Genomic DNA, 11410 nt, shown 5'->3' on the forward strand with positions numbered 1-11410 from the left:
CTACTCACTATCCCGCGGTCTAGGCTTAAACTCAGGGGTGACCGCGCTTTTGCGGTTGCAGCTCCTAGACGGTGGAACAGCATCCCTCTCCCCATCAGAACTGCCCCCTCCATCGACTCCTTTAAGTCCAGGCTCAAAACCTATTTCTACTGCCTAGCGTTTGAGGCTCATTGAGGAGGCGCTGTGAACTGTTTGCGTGCTACTGTATGTTTCATTTTTTTTCCTTAGTACCTAATCAGATGTACAGCTCTTTGGTCAACGTGGGTTGTTTTTAAATGTGCTATACAAATAAAATTGACTTGACTTGATATGAAAGTCCTGCCATCCCAGGAATCAATCTGTTGAACCTTCCCTGTACTCCCTCTATGGCAAGAATGTCTTTCCTCAGGTTAGGAGACCAAAACTGTACGCAATACTCCAGGTCTGGCCCTGGGGATTTATCGGCCTTTAATCCATTCAAATTACGTAACACCACTTCCTGACTAACCTGGATTTCACTCAGTTCCTCCATCTCATTTGACCCCCGGTCCCCTGCTATTTCCGGCAGATTATTTTTGTCTTCCTTAGTGAAGACAGAATCAAAGTAGTTATTCAATTGGTCTGCCATGTCCTTGTTCCCCATGATCAATTCACCTGTTTCTGACTGCAAGGGACCTACATTTGTTTTAACTCATCTTTTTCTCTTCACATATCTATAAAAGCTTTTGCAGTCAGTTTTTATGTTCCCTGCCAGTTTTCTTTCATAATCTATTTTCCCTTTCCTAATTACGCCCTTTGTCCTCCTCTGCTGGACTCTGAATTTCTTCCAGTCCTCTGGTAGGCTGCTTTTTCTTGCTAATTGGTACGCTTTATCTTTTGTTTTGATACTATCCCTAATCTCCCTTGTTAGCCACGGATGCACTACCTTCCCTGATTTATTCTTTTGCCAAACTGGGATGAACAATTGTTGTAGTTCATCCATACGGCCTTTAAATGCCTTCCATTGCATATCCACCGTCAACCCTTTAAGAATCAATTGCCAGTCTATCTTGGCCAATTCATGTCTCATGCCCTCAAAGTTACCTTTCTTTAATTACAGAACCGTTGTTTCTGAATTAACTAGGTCACTCTCCATCCTAATGAAGAACTCAACCATATTATGGTCACTCTTGCCCAAGGGGCCACGCACATCAAGACTGCTAACTAACCCTTCCTCATTACTCAATACCCAGTCTAGAATAGCCTGCTCTCTCATTGGTTCCTCTACATGTTGGTTTAGAAAACTATCCCGTATACATTCCAAGAACTCCTCTTCCTCAGAACCTCTGCCAATTTGATTCACCCAATCTATATGTAGATTGAAGTCACCCATTATAACTGTTTTAACTTTGTTGCACGCATTTCTAATTTCCTGTTTGATGCCACCCACAACTCTACAACTACTGTTAGGTGGCCTGTACACATCTCCCAGTAGCGTTTTCTGCCCCTTAGTGTTTCGCAGCTCTATCCATATCGATTCCACATTCTCAAACCTAATGTCCTTCCTTTTTATTGCGTTAATCTCCTCTCTAACCAGCAACGCTACCCCACCCCCTTTTCCTTTTTGTCTATCCCTCCTGAATATTGAATATCCCTGGATGTTCAGCTCCCATCCTTGGTCACCCTGGAGCCATGTCTCCGTAATCCCAACTATATCATATTCATTAATAATTATCTGCACATTCAACTCATCCACCTTATTACGAATGCTCCTTGCATTGAGACTCAAAGCCTTCAGGCTTGTTTTTACAACACTCTTACCCCTTATACAATTATGTTGAAAAGTGGCCCTTTTTGTTTTTTGCAATGGATTTGTCTGCCTGCCACTTTTACTTTTCACCTTGCTACCTATTGCTTCTACCCTCATTTTACACCCCTCTGTCTCTCTGCTCATGCTCCCAACCCCCTGCCACATTAGTTTAAATCCTCCCACTGGTGGGAGAGTCTAAGACCAGAGGTCATAGCCTCAGAATTAAAGGGCGCTCTTTTGGAAAGGAGGTGAGGAGGAACTTCTATAGTCACAGGATGTTGACTCATTGCCTCAGTATGTGGAGCTCATTGCCACAGAGGGCTGTGGAGGCCAAAGTAGATATCTCTAAGGAACAGCTAGACAAATTCTTGATAAGAATGGATGTGAAGGATCATGGGGAGAGGTCAGCAAAGTGTGTTTAGGAGCCATATGTCAGCCAAAGTAGAATCAACAGGCCGAATGGCCTTATTTTACTCCTATATCATGGGGAAAAGGCGGGCACGGGTATTGATTGTGGACGATCAGCCATGATCACAATGAATGGCGGTGCTGGCTCGAAGGCACGAATGGCCTCCTCCTGCACCTATTTTCTATGTTTCTATGTTTCTATAACTTGTGAACTTGTGAACAATATAGTAACATGTAGATACTAGGGAATGGCGATGTTGATTTAATTTAAATGACACAAATTTCTGGAGTAACTCAGCACGACGGGCAGCATCTATGGAGGATATGGACAGATGATTTTTTTGGTCAGGGCTCTTCTTCAGACGGAATGTTGAATGGAGAAGAAAATTGGAAAAGAGATAGGGCCGGGATATGATAGATGGATACATGTGAGGGGGAACTGTTCTTTTTCGAACGTACAGTGGTACCATCCCCCGGCTCGTTCTTTGCTACATCGCGACTGCATCGAGGCTGACCCTGCACTCTTGAAAAACTTGCTGATTTAATTAACTTTACCACTAACTTTCACCCTGCACTCATATTCACGTGGACTATTCTCCAACACACCTCTCCACTTTCTTCATCTCTCTGTCGCCATCACAGGGGACAGATTATTGACAGGCATTTATTACAAACCCACCAACTCCCAATGCATTGGTTCTGAATGTTTCTGGTGCTACCTCCTCCCACCCTTCATGTTGCAAATATTCTATTCCCTCATCTCAATGTCTCCATCTCTTCCACAATTCCCACCAAGATATTTTCCAATTTAGGCCATCCAAGATATCCTCTTTCTTTAGTAAAAATGATTGCCCCCCGCTGTCACAGATGGATCCCTCACTCATGTCTCCATTGTGTCCCATGATTCTGTTCTATTGCAAGAAGGAACAAGGATAAAGTTCCCCTAGTTCTTACTTTTCACACCACTGACTTTTGCATTCAACAAATCATTCTCTGATATTTCTGCCAATTTCAAGCGATCCCACCACCATTCACATCTTCCATCCCTTCCCCTTGTCACCTTGGACATAAACCACTCCGTCTGCAACTCCTTTGCTCACTCCTTCCTTCCCACCCCCATCCCACATACTTTCCCCAGCAACTGCAGGATACGTAACACCTGCCCCTTATCTCCTCCCTCACATCCATCCATGCACATGGGCAGTCCATGCAGGTGAGACCAAGGTACACGTGCACCTACTCTAACCTCATCTACAGCATTTGGTGTTTTCCATGTGTCCTACTGTACCCAAGAGTCTGATTAGGCCTGCTAGATCTCTCGGTTGCAGGTAACTTTAATACCTCTTCCCATTCGCAGACTGAGCTTCCTCTCCTGGGCCTCCTCCATTGCCAGTGAGGCCACACTTAAACTGTAGGATCAGGCCTCGTATTCTGCTTGGGTAGATTACAGCCTAATGGTATGTACATTGAATTCTCCAATACTACAGTTAACTACAGTAACTGGCAAACCAAATGCCTACCTCCCCTTTCTGCCACTGTCTCGTCTACTTCTACCTATTTTAATTCCACCGGCTTTACGTTATGTCCTTTGTCTTTATCTCCTTATCTTGCACTTCCAGAAATGTTGCCTATCCATGTTCTCTGGAGATGCTGCCTGACCTGTTGAGTTACTCCAGCACTTGGTGTTTTTCTGCCTATGTTGTATGTTCACTTCAGGCACAAACATTCTTCATTCTTGTTCAGAATTTGAATCAAATCAAAGAATCAGAGGCAATTCACTTCACTATGAATGCACTTGCTTTTTCTGTGCACCTGAGATTACAGAGGAAGGAGTACGTATAGTGGAGGAGGTGCCTAAAATCTAGAGAATTTCCATTCAGCAGAAAGAATGGCATAAACAAATATAATGCTAAAAATATGTCCAATACCAAAAGAACTTTAGAATTACATCTCAATTAAAAGTTTCTTTAATTTATAAAAAAATATTATTCATTGCTTATCTCTCAAAAACAATAAATTAACAAAGATATCGAACTATTCACATATGTTTAAAAAATAAATATCACAGGAAATATTAATAAATTATGTTCAATATATATTCTGACCAGTGTGACAACAAGCTGATAATCATTACTTTGGGTGGGGTGGGAGCTGCTTTACGTTCTCATCGTCCACCCTGGGTAGTTCTACGGAACTGGCTAAATTTGCACCAAAGCGTCAACTACGGTCGTCTGAAGCACCAATTGCCACTTTTGATTGTTGTAGTTGACATACAAAAGAAAGATTACTTTGTGTGAAGGATGAAGTTAAGCATAATGATAGAGCAAACCCACCACGTGAGAGGGCTTAGTGTAGGCGGGTGCACTTCCAATGCACAATCTCATTGCAGCAGTGATACATGGAGGACATTTTTTTATAAAAAGGGACAAAAAGCTACAATTCTAAAGTTCAAACTGTTTCCACAGAAGCAAACTGGACGGACATTGTAACAGCTCATATTGCTGAGATCATTCAATATGAAATGCCACCAGTTCACTTTAGAGTAGGAAGTGAAATAGTATCGACCATAACAGAGACATGCTACAGCAAGGCATTGAGAATGGTCAGCTGCCACAGAGCACCTTATCCAGTCATGGAACTCTGCATTGCAGCAGCTGCCAGTCTTTGAAAGAGAATTGTTCACCTGATTCACATTTCATCACAGGTTAATGGTACAAAAATAAATATCAATAAATTAAAATAACACTTAAATACAGAGAATACGCCTAATGTTCTTTGTTCTCCATCTCTCGCAAGATGAAATTCACATTAGTATCAGAAAATAATGTATAGTAAAGTCAGCAAATGCTGAAACTCCATATTCTGACAACAGCAGAAGGTGTTCTTTAAATTAATAGACATCAATTTTAGTCTTTAAAAATCTTCAGTGTTCCCTGCTGATTGTTGCCATGATGAGAAGGAGCTGTTGTAAATGTGCCCTGGTCTCAGCGTAGGTTATTTCCCAGGCACAGTCACTGAATCCCTGAAAAGGGAAAAAGTCAAGTAAATTTATTAGATAATGAAGAGGTTGGAATTGTCTGCAAATTCTGTTGGTAATTACATAGTGTCATGTGTGGCAGCTCACCTTCTGTTTCAGAAACTTTGTCAGATCCTTAAAATATTTAAGAATTGTGGCATTTTTCCTTGCCCTGGACCCTGTCCTTGCTTTCATGACACAGACTTCCAGCTCTCTCAGCTGCCGATCCAAGAGAAGTGTGAAGTGTTCCACTGTGGCCTGGACCCACGTTACTGAGCTCAGCTTCATGCTGTAGATCCTGCGGAGGTGATGCAGTGTTTGATGGACAATCGCGATCCTGTCCTGGGCCTGTGCAAAACACACACGGTGACATTAGACAGATCCTGGATCCAGAAGGTTTTAAAGCTAGAATAGAATGCTTATGAGTCTTAGTAGGGCAAGGTATCAGGTAATCAGGTATAGTTTCAAACAATCAATGCGTAAGTACTAGAGGGCATGGCTTTAATGTGAGAGGGACAGTTTAAAGGAGATCTGTGAGGCAGTTTTTAATACAACTATTGGATCGGCACATGGATACACAGGGATTGGGGGGGATATGAGGTATTGGCAGGTAGATAAGTGATGGTCTTGGCATCAGGTTTGGCACGGACACATTGCGCAGAAGGGCCTGTTCTTGTGCTGTACGTTCTATGTTCAACTGGAGGTCTGCTAACCTTTCACACATGAAAGAAGGTTAGAGCCAAGTGAAATTGCATATATATTTTTGAACAGTGCATGTGCATTTATCAAAAGGACACAGTGAGTAACTCAGTGGGTCAGGCAGCATCTCTGGAGAAAATGGATGGGTAACATTTTATGTCAAGACACTTTGTCAGACTGATTGTAGGGGTTGGGGAGAAGAAAGCTAAAAAGGGCAGAGGCTGGGCCAAAGCATGTCATGTAATAGATTAGCATATGCGAGTGGGGGTTTTGATAGGCCGATGGATGGAACAAAGGCTAGAGGTAAGAGAGAAAGGGGTGGAGTTTGGAAGATTTAACAATTAGTTTGGCCTCAGGCGCAGGACTGAGTATCATGGACTGTGGTAGAATGTGAATCGGTTTATATGACTGGTATGTATGGTGAAGGACCTTCATTACAGAGAGGCGAGAGAAGATGTGGCTGTTCTCCTCAAGCCGGAGAATGTCAAGCTGCGGTGATAAAGAGATGTGCATTGTCATTAAAAGGATGGTGAAGAGGAAACAGTTATATAAACACATGCAGGGCCAGGAACAGACATATAGGTGGTAGGCATAAATAAAGATATTGAGCGTGGGAGGAGAAGTCTTGCAATTTGTCTGAAGGTTCATTATATCTACACCTTGGGATAGCTGTTCGGCATTCGCCATTACTTTTTTAAAAAATCAGCACAGGCATTTTCCTCACCAAACTTGAATGGAGGGAAATCATCTGGTCAAACAATCAAAGTGCAACACGGTCACTCAAATAGACCCATCATCCCTCCCTGCTCTCATCTCACATGAAGGATTTATTCATATGAACATCAGATCCTTCAATTCTTTGGAGGTTCAATATTTAGACCACTAGGATTCAAGAAAGGAAGTGGTCTCGATACCTCCTAAATGCTGTTAGAATTTCTGCCTCAAGGACCCTCTCAGTCAGTGAGCCCAACATCCAACTACACACTGGATGGAAAATATTTTTTTCCTCTATCCCATCCAAGCATTTAGTTCTCACAATAAAGCAAGACCTCTGGTTAGTGGTACCTCTTTTATGGGGAAATGTTTACTGTAGTCCACCCTATTCATATGGATCATAATGTTGTACACTTCTATTGGGTCCCCTGTGCCCTCTCCTCCATGAACCCAATCGACTTACTGGGTGATGTAAGGATTTAACCAAACCAGAGGTGAACCTCACAATTGCTCATTGCACTCAATCATTTGGAGGGTAGAGTGGTGTCAAGGTTTCATCGCCTATGCTGGACACAGCTTGTGAGATGATTTAAGAGGAGGGGATAGTGAAGATAGTTGTGAAAAAATTGCAGCAGGTTCTTGATCGATTGGCCAGGTGGGCTGAGGAATGATTGATCGAATACATAAAAATGTGAGGTGTTGCATTTTGGGATGTCTAATATGGGCAGGACCTACACAGTGAAAGGCAGGGCTCTGGGGAGTGTTGTAAAGCAGACAGATCTAGGAGTGCAGGTGAATGGTTCCTCGAAGGTCAAGTCGCAGGAAGAGAAGGTGGTCACAAAGGCTTTTGGAACATTGGCCTTCATCAGTCAGAGAATTAAGTATAGAAGTTGGGAGGTCATGTTGCAGTTGTATAAGAGGGTGGTGAAACTGCATTTAGAGTCTTGTGTTCCGTTCTGGCACCATTTTATAGGAAAGATGTTGTCAAGTTAGAAAGGGCACAGAGAAGATTTAAGAGAATGTTGCCAGGACTAGAGTGTCTGAACCATCGGGAGAGATTGAGTAGGCTGAGACTCTATTCCCTGGAGTGCAGGAGGATGAGAGGTGATCTTATAGACGTGTATAAAATCATCACAGGAATAGATCGGGTGAAAGCACAGAGTATCTTGCCCAGAGTAGGTGAATTGAGGACCAGAGGACATAGGTTTAAAATGAAGTGGAAAAGATTTAATGTGAATCTAACTGGTAAACTTTTCACACAAAGGGAGGTGGGTGTATGTAACAAGCTGCCAGAGGAGGTAGTTGAGACTGGGACTAACCCAACGTTTAAGAAACACTTATACATGTACATGGTAAGGACAGGTTTGAATCATTTGGATAGGATAGCTGGGACATGTTGGCCAGTGTGGACAAGTTGGGCCGAAGGGCCTGTTTCCGCACTGTATTGCTGTGACTCTGTGAGAGGATTTCCAGGAGATTAACTGAAATAAACTCAATAGATGGACGAATGAACTAGATAAGGTGAAACCGGGAGAGATTGGGTGGGAGCGCACTGCAGGGACCACAGGCAGTTGAACAAGGCCGCAGAACAGATGACATGATCAGAAGTAGTTGAATACAGACGTCACATTCTCTGGCAAAGGATCAGATGGGATTCGTTAAAACGTTTAACCGAAGCAACTGGAATGAACCACATAGATGTAAAATGCCGAGTTTACTCACATGAACCCCCATGGAAAGTTTCACCAGCTCCAAGGGTTTGGTTTCCAACGACCGTCGCTCAGTCCCACACTGTCGGGAGAGGTGGCCAACCTGAGACATAAGATGTCAACGTTACTCGGGTTAGGTTGATATTGGCACGTGTGCCGATCTACAGTCATTAACTTTGTTTTGCATGTTATCCATTCTAATCAGAAATACTGTAAATAAATGCAATCAAGTCAAACATGTCGAGTAGGTGGAGCGAAGGGGAAGATCCAGAGTGTAGAATATAAACAACCCCAGACAGACAAATACTGGAGAACAGACTCCGTGTAATCACTGACACTTTAACAACAAACAGGCCGGAGAGTGTCGGATCGGTCACTGGGAGCGGCAACAACTCACCATTTCATTCAGTTTGCCCAGAGTATCCGTGTTGAGAACTTGCAGTAACTGCACCCTCTCACAGCCCAGGCTCAGGGTCCCGGACAACAACACCCACACAATGCAAACTCTGCAGACACTGCCCAAAGCCATCTTCAACCCACACTGAGTAAAGCACCGATCCGAGACCAGAATCAGCTCCGAAAACGGTCCCTGATCGCTGACTGAAACTCTAGATATGGAAATGCAGCGGCTTGTGATCCTGGAGCGGCCGCCTATGCTGCCGAGACCGATGTCTGTGGATTCTGTGAGCTGTCTCTGCCATGCTGCCCGCTTTAATATCATACAATCCGAAAATAGGTGATGTTTGAAAAGTGAAATGATTGCGCTGGAAATTTGGAAGGTGTCGGGAGAGAGCGGTCTCCGTTCTGAAGTAAAGAATGTGAAAGTGGGAGAGTCCCGCAGCAGCGACGGGGAAATCCGCGATGGGAGAGAACAAGCGGCGCTGCGGCTCAGAGCTTCGCAGGTTCACATCAGGGGGTCGCAGGTGTTGTGGGGGAGGTTCAGTCTGGGCAGGGGATGGGGTGGGGAGGGGGACGTGACTGTGTCTGTGCATTGCTGGGGGCTGCATTTTATCCGGGTTACAGTAACACTGCGCCTTTCAGCGCTCACTCTCGGAGCCACGGACAGAGATTGTGTTAAAGCCGCCCCTCCACTCACCCAACTGCGGTGAAGCCACATCTCACGGGGACAGTGCGGAGAGCCGGCTCACGGCCGCTTGGTTGGTGGCGACTCTCTCAGCGCCGATACACCTGACCCACACTCTGCTCTCCAAGGGAAAGTGCTTCTGGCCTCTCTGTTCTTTACATCAGACCGAGTGTGAAGTCGGTCCCGATCCCTTTCCTCTCTTCTCTGCCGCCGCGGAAAGTCTCCGGCTCCGTCTGCCGGGGGAAGCGGCCGCGCCGCGACTTCAGCCAAAGCGAAAGTGTCCCGGGGAAAGAGACGGGCTCGTCACATTTGAAAGTGGGCGTGTGTGTGAACCGCTCGGGTCCCGCTGAGAGGCTGAAGGGAAACGGGATCACCTGGTATTGGGTTATTGTTGCACTGAAATATTGTGAAAGCCTTTGTTCTACCCAAAGATACTACTAAGAGACTAGTATCTTTGGTTTTACCGTCATTCGGTTAAATCTAACCTTGCAGTAGCACAACTCGTTTAGTTCAGTTCAAAAGTATGTCCTCGACCCGAAACGACCCATTCCTTCTCTCCAGAGATGCTGCCCGACCCGCTGAGTTACTGCTGCATTTTGTGTCCACCTTAGTTTAGTTCAGACACAGAGCATCGAAACAGGCCCGTCGGCCACCGAATCCACACTGACAAACGATCACTCGTTCACGGTACTTTTCTGTTCTCCCACTTTCCCATCCATTCCCTGCACACTCGGGACAATTTACAGAGGCGCTTCTTCATGTTGGCTGCCCGTGAATAGTGGAGTTCCGCAAGGGTCGGTGCTGGGGCCGCTTGTTTTCACGTGGTATAATAATAATTTGGATAGGGGATTGAAGGCCTTGAGGCCAAGTTTGCAGATGATGCTAAGAAAGGTGGAAGGCAGGAAGTGTATAGGAAGCAAGGACTCTGCTGAAGGACTTGGACAGGTTAGGGGAGTGGGCAGAGAAGTGGCATACTAATTCAGCATAACAAATTTTGGAATCATGCATTTTGGTAATTAGAATAAAGACGTATTTATTCACAAAATGCTGGAGTAACTGAGCAGGTCAGGCAGCATCTCAGGAGAGAAGGAATAGGTGACGTTTCGGGTCGAGACCTTTCTTCAGAGTGATGTCAGGGGGTGGGACAAAGGAAGGATATAGGTGGAGACAGGAAGATATAGGGAGATCTCGGAAGGAGGAGTGGAGAGAGGGACAGAGGAACTATCTAAAGTTGGAGAAGTTGATGTTCATACCACTGGGCTGCAAGCTGCCCAGGCGAAATATGAGGTGCTTTTCTTCCAATTTCCGGTGGGCATCACTATGGCACTGGAGGAGGCCTATGACAGAAAGGTCAGACTGGGAATGGGAGGGGTAGTTGAAGTGCTCGGCCACTGGTAGACAAGTTTGTCCAATGCGGACCGAGCACAGTTGTTGAGCGAAGCGATCGCCGAGCCTGCGCATGGTTTCGCCGATGTAAATAAGTTGACATTTAGAGCAGCGGATGCAATAGATGAGGTTGGAGGAGGTGCAGGTGAACCTCGGTCTCACCTGCAAAGACTGTTTGGGTCCTTGGTTGGAGTTGAGGGGGGAGGTAAAGGGTCAGGTGTTGCATCTCGTGCGGTTTTAGGGGAAAGTGCCCGGGAATGGTGTGGTTTTGGTAGGAAGGGACGGGTGGACCAGGGAGTTACGGAGGGAACGGTCTCTGCGGAACGCAGAGAGGGGAGGGGATGGGAAGATATGGCCAGTGGTGGGGTCCCGTTGTATGTGACGGAAATATTGGCGGATGATTTGTTGGATCCGCTGGCTGGTGGGGTGGAAGGTGAGAACAAGGGGGATTCTGTCCTTGTTGCAAGTGGGGAGAGGGGGAGCAAAGGCGGAGCTGCGGGATGTAGAATAGACCATAGTGAGAGCCTCATCTATAATGGAAGAGGGGAAGCCCCGTTTCCTGAAGAATGAAGACAATTTGACTTGACTTGACTTGACATCTCTGACGCCCTAGTGTGAAACACCTC

The 11410-nt window shown here is 45.3% G+C and overlaps 1 protein-coding gene across 1 annotated transcript; it reads right to left on the reverse strand.

Moving 5' to 3' along the window:
- Positions 1-5099: 5099 nt before the first annotated feature.
- LOC144607803 (interferon alpha-1-like) lies at positions 5100-9503 on the reverse strand. Its single transcript, XM_078424905.1, has 4 exons — positions 9411-9503; positions 8328-8417; positions 5301-5540; positions 5100-5198 (listed from the first exon to the last, which is right to left on the reverse strand). Exons 1-4 carry the CDS (start codon positions 9429-9431, stop codon positions 5100-5102), a joined length of 450 nt encoding a protein of 149 aa, XP_078281031.1. The 5' UTR covers positions 9432-9503.
- Positions 9504-11410: the final 1907 nt, after the last annotated feature.

The sequence above is a fragment of the Rhinoraja longicauda genome, chromosome 29, assembly GCF_053455715.1.
Source record: "Rhinoraja longicauda isolate Sanriku21f chromosome 29, sRhiLon1.1, whole genome shotgun sequence".
NCBI classification, from domain to species: Eukaryota; Metazoa; Chordata; class Chondrichthyes; order Rajiformes; family Arhynchobatidae; genus Rhinoraja; species Rhinoraja longicauda.